The sequence below is a fragment of the Molothrus aeneus genome, chromosome 5, assembly GCF_037042795.1.
Source record: "Molothrus aeneus isolate 106 chromosome 5, BPBGC_Maene_1.0, whole genome shotgun sequence".
In the NCBI taxonomy this organism is placed as follows: Eukaryota; Metazoa; Chordata; class Aves; order Passeriformes; family Icteridae; genus Molothrus; species Molothrus aeneus.
In genome coordinates, this window is record NC_089650.1 from 13,508,288 (window position 1) to 13,525,626 (window position 17,339).

The following is a 17,339-nucleotide window of genomic DNA, read 5'->3' on the forward strand; positions in this document are numbered from 1 at the left end:
TTGCTGAAAAGTCTACTAATAGATGTTCTTCAAGACAAGACTGGAGAACAGGTACAACACAAGTAAGTTCAATGCAGCCTTCTTCCATATTGCCTACTGTGTGCCACTATAAATACTTCTAGAGGGAATATTTTCAGGTCTAAAAGGATAATTAGTCACATGCCTTTTTAATCCTTCTGTTTGCTGAAGGCAGTACTAAAGAAGTCATTGGGAACTTGGGGTGATTGTGGTGGCTACCTGATTTGGATATTTTCCCCTTTAGGTACTGGAGAAAAGCCCATCAATTCATTTTTGTCAAGTGACCAAAGGACTCTTTGCTTGTACAGCTTTCAGGATCTTTACTACAAAAGTCTGTGGGTTCTATTACTGTTTCCCTGAGTTGACCTGTTAGGAAGAGAAAATCCTTTCTATATGTGCTGATACAGTTACTGACAGAGAATAGTCAGAAATCAAAATTAAATGCAGTTTTCTCTGGTCAGCAAGAACCACTTAGTGCAGGGCACCCCTATGAAGCTTACATTATCCACATAAATGCCTGCAAGCAACAAACTAGACTGACACTGTACAGTCCTAAAGGACCATGCTGAAATCTCCTTTCCTGTGGCAAAGGAAATACCTGCTCATCTTCTGTAGCCCATACAAGTACATTGGCATGACTCATCTCTGTATGCCCTGGAAGAGCCAGGTTGGGCAGAAATGAGGAAGGCCCTACTCATTTATAGTTTTTTCCAGTTGTTTTTTAAATGCAGTTTCCAGTGTCCAGTTGGACTCTGTCCAGACAGATTAGACCAAGCAAGTGCAGCAGTGATTTGCCCAAGGGGAATGTTGTTTTCTGAGCTGACAACCTGAGAAGCAAAGAAAGTGAATCTAAATCTTGCTGCAGCCTCTGCATTTAACAAAAAGATCTGCCACACACAGAAATTTCCTCCCCATTCTCTCTGTAAGGTTTTCTTTCTGTCTAGCAAATCATGCCAGTATTAATCTTCCTTCTGTTGCATGTGCAGTCTTTCCACTTTTATGTCAGGCATGCAAACAGCTCAGCAAAATTTCCTTTTAAAAAGACCAACCCATTAATAAATGCCAGTTTTGTTTTCATTGTCTTCCTTTGGCTTTGGTGCATCTTGCCATTGGAATTCAGAAGCCAACAACAGATCAAAGGCCTCGTGACATTACTAAAGGATATGGGACAACCACTGAATTTTAAAACACACAGAACTTGTTTTCCAGGGCTGTGGGTGGGGAAGTCTTTTGTATTTATACAGAATCTGTCTCCTCTACTTTATTCCTACTTTATTTTACCTTCTGTCAGCCCCCCAAAGACCTACTGACATCCCTGAGAAGGAACTTGATTGCATGCCCTTCACGGACTGCGTGAAGTTGTCTGTTCTCGTAACTTTGGAAGGTACTGATGCTTCTGCCAGTACCTCCCATCCTGGTGAGGGAGAAATTACAAATCAGTATAGCTGACTTAAAATGAACACACAGAGGAATATGAACAGCTCTTCCTGCTGAAAAGCCAGACAGAGCTGACTCCTTAATTTACTGCACACAAAGTTCAGGGAGATAGATTTGAGCTAGGACAGAAAAACAATGAATTTAGAGGTGCGCATACACTACTTGCCCTGTCTTTTGCTCCTGACTATAAGATCTCTGCACCTCATTAAAGAAGCTTTTTCTCTCCTTCTCCTAAGTGCCAGTGCCCTCTCATGATCAGGTACAAGGCTAATGAAATTGTGTTGGTATTTCTTTCCCCACAGCCTGCAAGTGCACATCTAGGAGCATCAGAAATGAGCCACAGGAAAAAAACAACCCACAACACATTTGAAGGTTGACTTTGAAGTCAGCTGATAATGTTTCCATGGAGATCAAATGCTATGGAATTGACAATGAATTCTCTTGTTGAGCCTTTCCTTCCAGGGGAAAAAAAGCCCCACAGAACAATACTTCTAAATGACTACACTCTGCAGTACAGTTGTGTTATTGACTTGCAAAAAACACATCTATATCCCAACCCTGTTTTCTTATGGAGATGTTACCTCAGGTTTCAACATTTCAATGCCAGGTATTCACCCAGGAATCAGATATATTCCTGAGGTACTAGAACAAAAATAATATCTAGTGAAAATAATATTCTATGAGACAAAAGAGATAACTCTGCATTTGAACTTATGCTGTAAATGAGAGTTATGATTCCCCTTGAGGAGTATTATAACATGAAATTATAAAAGAGTATTTCAGTTGCTGGTAGGCAGTGACACACAGATGTCTGTATTGCAAAAGTGAGTGATCTTTCCTATTTCCAGAGTCTCCTATTTCCTTTTCAAAATGAGTGCCAGCATAAGTAAATAAATGCAAAATGTGTTGTTGGTGCACCAGAGAGGAGAGAGAAGTACTAGCAGTTAAGATGTAACATGAACCCCCAGCTCTTTTAAGCCTTGTCCTGCCATCTGCTGAGCAACTTTTTTCTAGCTGGGAAATGCTCAACAGGCCATCCTGGCAATATATTAACCTCAAAAGATGGCAAAGGGAATGTATGTCTGCCTGAGTGATTTCCTAAATATTTATTTTTTGAGTGAAAATAGGAAATTAGATAGCATTCAAAAAGCAAGAGATAACAGTTGCTGACACTGTTGGATGGTTCACTGGTCTGGATGAAGAAGCAGTTCTAGTTCTACCCCATATCAGGACACGTGTATGTACAGAGAACCCATATCAACACATACGTGTCTGGATGTGAATCTGTCAGTATCCTGGTTTTGAAAGACATGAGAAAAGAAAATCCATACTTCAGACTCCAGAAACCTGGCCTAAAATGGGACCAAGGAACATGACCTCGAACCAGGTCTGTGAGAGACACCACAAACTGTGCAGGGAGAGATGTTTTAAAGGAATCATAGGAGTGCTTAGGTTGGAAAAGATCTCTGAGATCATCAAGTCTGACTGTTAACCCAGCACTGCCAAATCCACCACTAGACCATGTTCCTAAGTGCCACATCTACACAGCTCTTGAATGCCTCCAGGGATGGTGACCCCTTCTCTGGGCAGCCTGTTTGAACACAGAGGATTTTTGCTATTACTTGCACTTTTGCTATTATTTGCACTTTTGGTGCAGAGGTTTTTGCAATCTAAAGCTTCCCTGGCACAATTTGAGGCCATTTCCTCTTGTTCTATGATTTGTTACTTAGAGAAGAGATCAACCCCTTCATAGCTACAATTTCCTGTCAGGTAGTTGTAAAGAGGAACAGTCTCCCCTGAACCTGTCTTCTCCACAGTTAAGAACCCAAATTTCTTCAGTTACTCCCCATAAAGAGGGACACATCCTTAAAAACAGAAAAGGATATTTTTAGAAACAGGTTGACTCTTATTTCCTGAATATGAATGCTCTTGGCCTTGTTACATTACTTCCTGATGGGCATAAAGCCTGCTTTAGTGCTCTGAGCTCTGCTTCTCCTCACAGGTCCAAAAAGACCCTCATCAGCTCCTTTTCTGCCTTCCACAACACCCTTGTCATATGTTTGAGGGTTTTAAACAATCAAGAGCCTTGGAGAGGTTTAAACATTTAAAGGCTATTAATGCTGTACATTAACTCAAGCTTGTTCCAACTCAAAGCCTTAAATCACTTTAGAGCATAGTGCAAAATTTAGCCAAAAGCACAGGTAGGAGCCACAGGGTTCACGTGTGTGGTGGGGGAGGCTTGGCAGAGGGGGGAATCATTTTGTTGTGCTGAGCCTGGTCTCCAACATTTTCATAACCCATTTATGACATCTCTTGATACAAACCAGCCTGTGTCTCCATCTGGAGGTCAATCCACATAAATAAGTTCTCACAGTGGTCTGTAGGGAGTTTTGCCAAATTTTTAAGCCCTTCTGCAGTCATCATTAATTTAGAACCTCCCACAGGAATAAAACATGATTGGTATCTCATTTTTTTCTAGTCTTCCAACTTGTTTTAAATTATAAATACTCTTCAAAGTGGCCAAAGGTATTATGCCTTTGTGAAAACTGTTTATCCCAAGCTTCACAGTTCACATTCCAGTAAATTACTGCAGATCTTGGTTTTTCTAAAGATCTCAGGCTGCTATTTAAGATCTGTCTGCATACACTTGTGCACACACATGTGCATTCATATTTGCCTTTACATAGGGAAAAAAGTAATTGATGTAAACTGTTTAAAACTATTCCTTTTTTTTTGTGAAGAAGCACAAGAAACTGAACTTTCAAAGAATAATGTTGTATAAATGAGATATATATATATATATATATATATATGATCACAGGAAATACCTTCCATATTCAGTGTTGTGGTTGATCATGTCACCACAAGTAAACATTCTGAAGAATGGGTAGAGACCTTGATTATTAATGAAAAATAGAAATCCTAGGTGCCCTGTGGGACATATCATATTTCCCAATGATCTCCAAGGAATGGGTCTTACTTTCTCCCTTTGTTTATCTTTCTCTTTGGCAGCTACTATGAAGGTACTTCATAGCTGCCTAGGAGATGTCAGTCACAGAGCTTTGCCTTACACCTGCTACATTAAATTGTTCCATTTTTGTTAAATTATTCAGCAATGGAAGGATTATTTTGAGACGGCAGGACCACAGATGCGTAGAATAAACACTCTTATTTTCTACCGTTCCGTGCTATTTTCAAAGTACAGTGAGTTAAATTTGAGACTCAAATGACTCAACAGCTGGTAACAACCCATGGCTGCAAATCCACAGATGCCTCTGTTGTCATCTCCTCACACATGCACACCACGGGCGGAGGAAGCCCAGCTGGGGGGTTTGGAAGACAAGGCTCTCTGTGGAGGTGGGAGTGAAGAGGATACGGACGTGTGCAACAGCTACACCGACAGCAGCTCCCAAGCCCTGGTTTGAAGCCCCACTTTCTGATGGGGTTGGCATCCCAGCCTGGCCATCAGCTCCTGGGCCCAGCGAGTCGTGCTGTGACAGCTGATGGCACTGGCACAGAGCCCCGGGTGTGTCCCCATCCCTGCTGGCACCTGGCGACAGCCCCACGTGAAGCGTGGCACAGCTGGGGACAGGAAGGTGACCCAGTCTAAATGATCTGTCCATCCTCTGGCTGTGAGGATAATAAAGCATTTTGTTGCCTTTTCCCTGGACTGAGGAAAGGAATATTTTGCAAGTATTTCTGAGAAGGCTGGAAATTACTTATTAAAAGCTATTTCTCCCTGTTGAGAGTTTTTTGCAGATTGAGGAGTTTTTGCAAGACAATGGCCATATTCAGCTGATGCACAAGCCAGATGCCTGCTTGTACTAATGGACAATGGACACGTTCACAAACAATGAATAATGGACATATTCAGAAATGGGGTTGGTATATCCTTGAATAGGATACAAGAAGAAGAGTCATCAGGACTCAGCAAGTTTGTCAGCAAGCTTGGGAAAGTAAGAAAAAAGTGAATCATGGGTGGGCCAGATGACCACAGCAAGACACGTGAAAAATTAGATGATCCAATCAGCATTCTAATTGAGACGCATGAACAGCTAGGATTAACCAATCATGTATTAGCTAGAGACACGTGGACAGTAGAGATTTATTATAAACATAGTCTTTTTAGGGATAATACATTTCACTTCACTGGATCATATTGGTTATGGTGTGATGTCCCTGAACCTCCGCACCCCACATCTCCCTAGTTTAAAATTTAAAAAAAGAACACACTCATAGCATACATAAGTGGGTTTTTCTTTATTTCTTTTAAAAAAATTCTCTCTTGCATATCTGAAATAAAACATTACATTATGCCAACACACCTGCATAACTTAATTTTTTATTCCCTTTCACATATCTTTCCTGCCTGCTTATCTTTACTGCAGCAGCCAGCATTGGAATGAACAGGTGATCACCTCTGCTGTGGGAAAGATTTAAATCTTTTCTAACCCTGACCTAGGTCCTCTGAGTATGGACAAGCTACAGAGAGTAATGTCTCTGCAGCACTCTTAGAGGGGGTCAGAAGAAGCCCAAATTAGTGGCAAAAGTGGAACTGGCAAATGGCACTGGAAGCCCTCAGACTGGCAGATCACCACTGGCAACAAGGGAGGAGAGGATGAAAAAAATTTCTGATTTTTTGAAAGCAAATGCTAGAACAAAAAATCAAGCCAGAAGAACTCCATACTACTACTATATGTGTACAGCATGACTTCCAGGCCTTTCAGTGCCAGTAGAAAAGGAAGTTTCAGACTCCCAAGCAAAGCTCCAAGCCCGGTACCTCAGGCAAAAATATCACTAGGCAAAGACAAGAAATGAGCTGCTATATGAGACTCCAGATCATTTTATTACAGAACTGGATGGTGAAGGCAAATCACATAGGAGGGCATTTAACAGCTGGAATAATTTCCAAATAGACTAATTAGAGACTGAATTATTAATGGTAAAATCTCTAATTGGCTCAAAGCAAGGTTACAGCAAGAAATTCACTTGACTTTGCAAAGAATAATGAATATTTGCAAGGCTAGTAAAATTACAGGCTTCTCTAAGGAAATTGGTAGCAAATGGGGAAAAAACCATAAAGTCATCCTAAAGTGTATGTCACAAGACAAAACTGGCAGAGACCTGATAAGAGTGAAGAAAACAGGTAAAAGAGTAAACAAGTGCAGAGATGATTTATTACATTCATTTGCAGTAAATTTGGAACGAAATAAGACAACGCAGAAGTCTCTCCCTGAAGGGCTGCCTTGTTAGGCATGCAGTAAAACCCCTAACTATTTCACTGAAATGTGTTCTCAGTACAAATTACAGACTTAGAAAAGGAAAATACATGGATGTGCAGCTGACGGACAGAGCTCTGGTAAGTATTATAAAACGTCATTCTTTGTCAGTCTTTTAATACATTTGCAAAGGCAAGTGAGGTAGCACTGGCCAGGGATAATTGTGTGCTGAGGCAAGTACCAGAACATGATATTGGAAGTGCCATTTTGTATTTCCAGCTGGGACAACAGACAGCAGTTCAGCAGGGAGATGCACAAGCTAGAGAGGGGGAGGATGAAATTACTGCCAAAACACTGGATCATGACACCAGGAGGCAGCCACCCCACTTTCCCCACAGCAGGCACTGATGAGGAGGAAAAGGCTTTGAAGTATTTAGGTAAGAAGTTTGCCCTGCCCTCAAATTAGAAATAATGCAAGCCATATGATATTTCAAAACAGCCGACTGAAATCAGCTGGGAAAACCTCAGGCTATCAGAGATTGTCTTTAAAAGATGATTTTATAAAGCAATACAGTAACAGAAGATGTGGTGAGGTTGGCTTTGCATGACTGCAAACCTGAGATGCTGAAACAAGAAAATCCTGTGGATGAATTTGCTGGAGAGTAGGTAGAAAAACCTGGGGTTAGATGGATCAGCTTGTCTAGTGATCATGATTCAGGAAATATTCACAAACAACTTGATGGAGAGCTGAAAGAAGGGATTCCTGGAGACCATGGAATTTGCCTTGATAGAGTTACCAGTGTGCCAATTTGTAGCATCTCAGCTCTTTGGAGCTGGAACTAAAGCTGACATTTGACCTTGACAATGTTGGCTAAATTAGATGTCGAGGGAGTGATGACACCAACCAAAAGAACTGGCAGGTTTGCCATGAAAATAAACCCAAACTAGTCAAAGACTTGAATACTTTCAAAAGAACTGCTCAAAGACAGAAAATGCAATCACCACTTCCTGGGAACTGATGAGGTGGCCATGTCTAGACCTGAAAATGCAAAGGCATAGTTTTGGTGCAAATAAATTTGCTTTGGTCAAAACACAGTACATAAAATATCACACATGCATTTCCTCAGGTAGATGTTTAACTGAATCCCTGTTAGACTAGGTACTTTATGAGCATGAAAGCATCACGTTTGCCACAGGACTCTGACGTTTGGAAGTAGTGTTACAGATGCTCCTAAGGTTCCAGAAATTACTATAAAATTACAAAATTACTGGAGCTTTTACTGGTGCACAGATTTTCGCTAATTTGCATGAAGAGAAAACACAAGAACCTGCAAGAGGATGTGCTTGGAGTCATGTATAATTTGAGTGTGACCCACTTCTGTAATAGAATTAAGCAGTCTCAAGTAAGATGAATAAAATGAACTGATCACAGTGAAATTTAAGAGCACAATTCCATATGAAGAAACTATCAAAAAGGGAAACTCTCCCACCTTGCAGGCTAAAATGATACTGACAATACTGGAGAGTAACAATAGTGTAATTCTACGTATAGGAGGCTGTGCAACAGTACCATCATGCAAAGTGAGATAAAAAGTGCTAAACATAATTTACAGTATCCATCTGGCTCTGTAGAAGATGAGGGACTGAAAAAAAATCCTACTGTGGTCAGGCAAACACTGTTGTTCAAGAGAAGGAATCCAAGTATAAATTGTACAATAAATACCAAAAATTATGCAAAAGACCTGTGGAAGCCATAAGGGATCTGTGATTGCTGTTGATACAGATACATTTGGACTAAACAGAAAAGATGAATTATTAATAATTTTTAGCTTGTTATAAAACATGCAGAATAGCAGTGTAAAACAGACTCTAAATCATAGTTTACTTGTCCTGGATTCTGGATGAGCTAAAAACCAAATAATGGCCTGCATTTCGTAAATGACTTGTTTCAGCAATTTGCTTGAGAAATTAGATCAAGCAAAGTTAAGCAAGTCCTTATGAGGCACTGCCACATGGGTTAGCAAGAGGACTGTTTGGTAAATATAATAAAGAACCAGAGGTCCAAGCAAACCATGTCTGGTCTTATTAGATTATTATAGCACGCTTCTCAGTGCTCTGTTGAGATTTCCTGTTCAAAGAATTATGGGCAATAAGGGACAAACCCCATAGATATGTTAAGCTGGCAATGTTTAAGCATTGAAAAAGAGCTATTTGCCTAGAAATAAAACCAGAACAAATGCTACAAGCGTAGCCAAGACAAGTGGTGTTGAAAATGGAAGAGAAGGTTAGATTTCAGTCTGATTCTATGGCTACCAGTTGAACACAGTCTCCTCTCAGCTGCAATGAGGTCAGATGGCAGAAACCTTCCAAAGCAGTTTTCCCATTATTGGATCTGAGAAAAAGGCAAAACAAAGAGGCACTCTGTCTCCATGCATTTTAAGAAACAGCACAGTAATATGTTGACAGCACTTATGGCATGACAGAAGCAACAGTTTTGTATTCAAATGCTGTCCAGCAATAAAAGAGTTTAAATTAAAAGACTCATTGGCTGTAAAAGGAATGACCATGTAACACATGACATAGTCTGAAAACATTGATAACTACTGACTTTTAGATTAGATGTCTCTAGTTGTGTATTTTATTAACTGACTGCTTCAGTTTGTAGATGTTACTTTATGCCCACTTGCTGTTAGAAGAAATCAGTTTAGCAGTTGCTATTGACTTGTGCAAAACAAGAAAGAGGGTAACCTTTGGGTAATACTGATCCATGTGTCTGCACTGAAGCAGAAAATAAGTTTGATCTTCTCCCAGCACATCTTTATTTATAATATTACACATCTTGACAGAATTTGGCAGATAAAATAATCTGGTGCCTCTCATTTAAATTAGTGTTGCATTCCAACTGCTGGATCTGGTTATTATTTTGTCTATGCAAAGAGCATGCTACTATCAGATGGCTTCCCACTGCATAGGTACTTCCACTCTGTGTTCAAGTCAATTACAAACCTTCTGGTAAACAGTTTCAAGCAATTGGCTTTTTGTGGCATGCTGTCTTTTTCTTGTTTTTCAAACCACATTTTTGTAGTTCTTCTGCAAACCTCTCCCATTCTTTCCACATTCTCCTTTAGCATTAACACCTGATTAGGATGTCCAGAAATAGTTTTGCTTAGCCCAGAGATAACCCCACGTCGTGGTCTCATTGCATAGTCCATAAAAAAAAATAACACATTCGGCTGCATTGCACTGAAAGCTCCTGTGCAGCTGGATGGTCCCAGCACCCACGATTCCAGAGAGCTTTGCAGAGCCACTGCCCTCTGAGAAGGAGCAGCTTGTTCCATGGGGATGACTGAGGCTGCTCCCAGTAGCATGACCTTGGCTCCATCTCCACTGAAATGTGTGTTGTTTGAGCACCCCAAAAGATGGCTTTGTAAGCTGTGAGTGACCCATTTCCTTACACACAGTTAAAACTGAATCTCTTTTCACCTGGAAACTTTATCAGTCCTCTTTCAAATCCCTCACAAATAACCTGGAGCTAACAGGTAATCTCTGCAGCCGCACTGGAAACCAACCCATATATAATGATAATTTCCGAATAGCAAACAAGACATAGCTAGTTTCTAATAAATGTAAGTTTTCTGTACTTATTTAGTATACTCTTAATGTTTTAATCTGAATGTTGGGCTGTAGTAAGTTAAATACCACACAGATATCTGAGCAGATTAGAGCAAAATGGCCCCTGTGCAAACTAGGCTTTTAAATAAATAAGAAACACCGAGCTTATCTGGCAAACCATCGCCTATAATGTTTTGACACCCACAACAAACCATTTACAGACATCCCAATGAAGACCAGTGTGTGCTTGCACAAGGTCCTAGCAGATTTCAAATGTGTTTGTGGGCACAGAGAGAACTGATGTCTAATGTCACCAGCACAACACCACTAGAACATAAATACTTGTTACTCCAGCACTTAACTCCTCTTCTGGGACTACAGAATCTCTCCTCTATGTCACACACTGATCTGTGTCACACCACAGTATAGATAAACAGATGATAAAATGCACAGAAGTGATGATCTGCCTGGAGGGCAAAAACCCAGCTAAACAAAAATCAGCAGCAGAGAAAAGAAGAGAGAACAGAAGTAGTGGTGTTCACTTCGAGGCATTCACCCAGAGCTGTGTTTGGGACTTGACTTTCACACCTTTCATTTCAAGTAACTGTGCCTTAAAATTTGCTGCTAACAGAAATGTTGATGGCATCTGTAGTAAGGAAGGCTGGTCCATTACATGGGAAATGCTGGATGACCTTCAGGGCTGTTGTAGTAGGAATGGGAAGAAGTTCAAAAGCAGAGTGTGTCAGGGTATGGACCTGGGGGTTAATAAACCAAACCTCTGCTGTAAATTGGAAGAGCATCAGTAGGAAAGTACAAAGGTGGAGAAAGGTCTGCATGTCTCACCCATCTGCAGGATGACCGTGGGTCTCCAATGTGATGCAGCATGAAAAAAGCAAATACAACCACAAAATACTTCAGGCGAGGAATCACCAGCAGGGGAAGGAAACCATCACAACATTTATACAAGGCATTGATTAGACCTCATTAGGGAATGGTCCTTCTCATCCATATTTGAGAAAGGCAAGTACAAACAGGAACAAGTGGGAGGAAAGGCTGCTAGATTGATAATTATTCTTACAGAGAGAAGTCTACAAGAAAGTGTATGTAGAGTGGGAAAAGGAACACAGAGAATGCTCTTCATAGGTACAGCAAAGAAAGAGAAATATAAACTAAAGGTTACATTTGACTCATGAGCAACTGATGAGTAGTAAATATAGATTATAACTCTCAGCACAGTTTCTAGGTATCAAAGTGTCCCACTGTGGAATTGGATAGTAATGGGAATAACATCTGCATAATCCTTGGATTTTTATTACTGAGCTTGCTAAGTGACAGTGTTACATCCAACAGGGGAGTACTGCACTAAAACACTCAGATTACCCTTTGTACTACCATGAGTTACAGACACTCCAGACAAGTTTTGTGATGGAAGTTAAATGTAACTATGACTGCATGATCCTTGATATGCACCAGAAGGAGCTCAGAATGAAACCAAGTCCAGATCAGGCAAAACAACTCCGAAAACATATTTTCAGTGACTTAGAAAAGGAGGGACATATGGAAAGTGGCAACATGAAAACAACAAGAAAAATGCATTTCTTCAAACAGCACCATCCTTACCTCCCATGAGGAAGAGAAGCCCTGCCACATACTGCATAAGGCCTCGGTCCCAACAGCACCCCAGGACGCCGATAATCCACCCAAAGAGGATGATGGCCACGGCCATGCCCATGAAACCAGCAGTCATCCTGCGCAGATCTGCAGTGGGGAAGACACAAAAACAACATGAGTGGGAGCAGAGATAAATCAGCATCATCAGGGGTTCATAACAGTCTTAATCCAAAATGCTACTGATCTGCAAGGACTTCAGTGTATGTGGTATAGGATGATTTAAGTAAGGGTGATTCAGAGCGAGGACAAACCACAAATTAAGTCACTAGCTTGGGCTGGGGAGAGAGAGCAGCTGACTGTTTTAGCACACAATGAAGCTCAGTGCAGATACACTCAAGTGACTTGTGACAGCTTGCTCAGGAGCTAGAAGTTGTAAAATGGCCTCAGTGCAATGCAGTGCCTAATAACTCCAGTTCTCTGGGCACTAGCACAACATCTGTTTACATCTTGCCTTCTCATCTCTGTCCATTACTCCCAGCATCCAAAGGATGTCCCTGCTCCAACTGATCAGCAAAGCAGTTTCTTATGCTTTGTGCCAGCACAGACATGACAGAGCATGTACCTCAGTTGTCACCCCTGTGTGTCACTGAGCCCCTCTGGGCCACAACTTCCCACGTGTAAGTTGGGCCATGGCACCCAGGGGTGGTAGGAGTGAAACGTGGTTCCTCCAGAGCAGCAAGGGACACAGATACTCTGGTGTCAGACATCATTAAATGCACTCCAGAGACACAGCTGGGACAGAGGACACATCATTGTCCTCTCCTGTACCCAGATGGTGACCTAGCCAGATGATTTTTGGTGAGGGTGTTTTTCACTGCTGCAGGGAGCAATAGGAGTAGGAGGAGGGCAAGGCACTGGAGAAAAACATTTTTTGCTCTTCAAGTGGGGACTGAGTACATCTGATGTGGGTGACAGGGGCTGGCCTGCATTTATTTCATAAATAAAGGAAAAGGACCCCCAAGTCTTAATGAAAGGAATACTTAAATGAAAGCCTGGCTATGTTGCATATTTGTCTTCTGCAAAAAGGATGGGACTATGGGACTGCTGGGAACCCTCTTCCTGCATGTGCTGGGAAAAAAAATTCTTCACAGTTGGTTTGGATGTGAAATCTGGGCAGTAAGACCACGTGGCAACTGAAAGAGCAAGGACTATGTGAGCTAAAGAGCATCTTCACACCCTCAGATAATGAAACAGATGGGGGCATCTTCACTAACATTTGATTATTCCCTGTCCCCCCTTCACGCACACATAAAAAGTTTAAGCACTGATATGTCAAGAATATATGAGCAAAGAAAATTCTAGCCAAGTCAACTCTCTAAACATTTGTTTCCTTCTTGAAACTTTTTTTTTTGAACAGCAATGATTTTACTTTTTTTTCCCCTCAAGAAACAGAATGCTTATGACAGAGAAGGAAGATTTGAAAACTGTGAATCATCCACCAGTCTCTATGGCAGCTTTTCTCTTTGGCTGGCCTTTGACTGTGTCTCAGTTTCTGTTATTTTTTATGCTTTTCCCACAGTAGATAAAAAGACCAGCAATACCCACAACACAGATTCAATTAATTTTGCAAAGAGATAAATTACCATCATCAGAGGTTTATAAAACTTCATTTCCAAAGTGCTAAGTGTCCACAAAGTCTATCAGTATGCTAGGACAGAGGGACTTGAAGGCAGTTTACTCAGGTCCATGTTCATTATAGCACTTTGTATGCAAGATCAAGTTGTAGAACACAACCTCTTCCTTCCTGTAGATTATCACTGATTTTCCAAGAAGTCTCTCTGACAACATAAAGATAACCAGGCCTTCAGCTCACCAGTAACCAGGCTCTTTTAACAAGATACACATCTTAAAAGTACTTTTGTCTTAGGTTTTGTGACTGTCCCACCACATTTGAGTATGTTCAAGGAGCTCTAGTATAAGAAAAAAAAAAAAAAAGCATTTCCTGCAGAAACTTGTACTTCCCCCAGGCAGTGTCTCTGTTCCTTGGGAATTTCTCAGAGTGCTTTCTAAAACAAGCAGTAAGTGTTAGTAAGCATTTTTGATGGCCAAGTGTCTTCCTACTTTTTCAGTCCATGAGGCCCTGGGCTCAATTTGAAAATGAAAACATAAAATCTTTACTGTTTCCTGTATCATCTTCCATAACAGCACAGCACATCTCTCCAAGGTGCTGCACAGCTCTTTGTGTCAGCCCTAACAAACCCCTTGCAATTTAACTTGTGAGTGCTGACTCCAAGTAACACCATTTGCCTGTCCAAATGGAAACAACCTGCCTCTAATGTGCTCAGCTTAAATAGCTTTATTCAGCTGCAAGATGTCCAGAACCCCTCAGATCTACCCCAGTGGATAAAACTGGTTGATGGACCCAGTTTTCATAGGCCCCAGAGTGGACCACAAGCATCCCCACAACATGTATGCCAGACTCAGGAATGGTGTTTATCCTGCTAAAATCTCTATGAATTTTGCCATTAACCAGAAGACTTAAAGGAGCAGGACCAAGATTTCTAGGCCAAATTTTGACATTTGTTTCCCTCAGCCTCTTTTGATGATTGAGTCTGAAATTCCCTTTCTAACACAGCAAAATCTAAATAGAACTTCTTTGTGAACTCTTAGTTCTCACAAGTTCAGTGAGCTTAGTTTAAGATTGCCACTGCTTAGGCCAGTTGCAAATCTGCTCCTCGCAAGTCTACCCACTAGGGATTATCTGAAACAAATAAAATATAAACTTTCTTTTCTATTTAAAACTATTTGGCTTTTGTCCTGCCATAACATCTCTTGAGGCGAGCCCTTGGAAAGAGCAGTGGTGGGAAAGGGGGTTGTAAAGTTGGTTTCAATAACAGCCTTCACTTGTCCAACAGCATCCACCTGGCACTCCTCACCTGTCAGTGCCCACATGAAGCTGAGGTCAGTGCTGGGATCAAGTCTACTCAAAGTGATTCTTTTGTGGAAAAGTACTTAATGGATGTAAATGAATCATCACCCTCAGGCTATTTAGAGGAATAGGAGCCTATATTCCCCAGACTCAAACTCTATTAATGGGGTTGTTTATGATTACTGTTTGTTGGTGTGGTGCTTGACATGGAAAGGACAGAAGAAAAGCAAAGATTTGCATTGTGTACTCGAGGCAATATCCAAATTTGTTCTGCTAATTTAGGATGGAGAGATGACATATAAATAAACAATAGCTCATCAGTACAAATTGATGGGGTTTTGTCTGAGTTTGATTGGCACTGATAAAACCCTTCCTGAATGCATCCTGCAAAGGTAAAAAGGGTCATGCTGTCATGTAACACCACTTTATGACGTTTGAGCACATTCTGGGTTAGGTTTATTTTTCTGAAATTGCTTTTATTTATTTTTAGACTATGAAATTAATAGTTCTCTGCATTCTTTCTCTTTTTGAAAACCTCTCTGAGTAATAGGATCTCAGGGTCATGGCATGACAACACCAATCAACTGAAGAGTGACTATGCCAGCAAAATGCATTGTTGAATCTTATACAGCCAAATGGGAGCTGCAACAGCAAACAAACTTATCTCAGTGCATTCATGAGCATTGCTTAGCTGGTCTGCAGCTGATCCTCTCCTGTGTACCCATCCCAAGCCCTCACACTGTAGCAAAGTGCACAGATTGCAGGGACACTGAATTCCCCTTCACCATCTAGCGAACCAAACCTTTAGAAATGTAGCTACAAGGTGAAAGTAAGAAATGTATTGCATTGCTTATTCCATAAGCTAAAATACAGAAGTTAATTTTTAATGCTTGGCCTATATGACTGCTAGTTTCAATGATTTACTATGTGGACATAGATACCAATATCACTTGGGGGTGAAAACATGATATTATTTTTCCACACATTTTTTAGAAACACCTTCTTCATCCCTTTTTCTTTTTAATGTTGACTAAGGGTTATGAGTGAATTATCTTCTCTTTGGGAGACTTTTCCTATCTAGCACTGCTACAGGTCCTGCTGCATGTAAAAGGCAGGGAACTCAATCCTGACTCAAAAGCAACATGGATCATCAAGCAAAGAATACAGGTATCATTTTCATGTAGGTTGGGAACAAAAAACTTCTTGACTGATAACATTGGAGAAGGGACAAAGAATGGAGTAATCCAAGTCCCATGATGGAAGCTGAAATGATAAATTTGAAAGTCACAAGGTTTGTGAATCATGATGAAAAGAGACACATTAGCATTTTAGACAATGTCCTTAAAATATAGACAGATTCTTATAAACCAACATGCATTTCTTTAAAGCATTTTTGTTTTCTGCTGGGAATATTAACTCTATACATTTCCTGAAGACAAAGAAAGGCAGAAAAGCTGATTAAGAGCCATTTATTTCCAAGCAACATGTGATGGAAGGTTCTCTCTGTCAGTTTGCAAATGCCCCTGCCCTTCCTTTCACCCTGATATCTGTCCATCTGTATTTGTTATGAGCAATAAGGTAATTCATGCTGGTTATCACATCATGGAAGAAGTTTCACACCCCAGCAGCTGCAAACATAACATGTTCTGATTCAGCTTTGCTTTTTAAAAATTTCAATATGCCTTTTTGACTTCTGAGGTTCCATTCTCTTCCTTGAAATTGCAAGTCATCTTTCTAAAGCAAGGGCTCAGTCTTCCTGTTGATATCTATCTTCCTTTCCACAGAATTTAATAATATGTCCTAAAAGCTAGAGACTGCTTTCCTCACAACACATGCAGGAAGGACTGTATGAGACTTTTCTGAAAGATGGGGACACCAAGTCAAGAATACTCAACATGCCCCCAGCTACATGAAAAGTTTGTGGAGAGCGTATAATTAAATCTGTATTAGCAGGATTTCTGGACAGACCTTGAACCACACAGCACAGCTTTTGCTTTCAGCACTGCTTGTTCTCAAGTGTTTGTTAGCAAATCAAACTACAGTGTTTGTTATCAGACCCCCAGAAAGTGCAAAATTGCTGCAAATAGTATTTCAGATAGTCCATCCTACATGTCCTCCTTCCTTCTCCCATTAGAGAAAGGTCTGCAGGGACTAAGCACCCTGAAGTCTATATCAAGAATATCTAGAACAGCTTAAAAGACATACTGGGTATATCATAGTTCTTTCCTGAGGTCTTCCAAAAAATGGGAAAATCAAAAAGGAAATCACAAATGCATTTCTGTGCCTGTCTAGGAACAGATGTCAGGATATAGTAACATCACAAGTAGAAATAGACTGGGATGGTGTAATTCTTTAGCATAATCCTTCATTGCAGGTCACTCTGATCTATACCCTCCTGTACTACATTCCCTCTGATTTGTCTTTACCAGGGATCAAGAACATTTGTACTTGAAAAGAGTCAAAATCACTCCTTTTTCTTCCTTTTCCAAACATATGTATTGGAAATTGTTCAA

At 40.6% G+C, this 17,339-nt stretch overlaps 1 protein-coding gene across 2 annotated transcripts in view; it reads right to left on the reverse strand.

Annotated features, from left to right (window-relative positions):
* Positions 1-17,339, reverse strand: part of TMEM178B (transmembrane protein 178B) — a 222,520-nt gene that overhangs the window by 19,706 nt on the left and 185,475 nt on the right. For both annotated transcript variants that reach the window (XM_066550759.1, XM_066550758.1), the window contains exon 4: positions 11,907-12,044. In XM_066550759.1, coding sequence (XP_066406856.1) covers positions 11,907-12,044 — 138 coding nt within the window. The remainder of the gene's footprint in view (positions 1-11,906; positions 12,045-17,339) is intronic.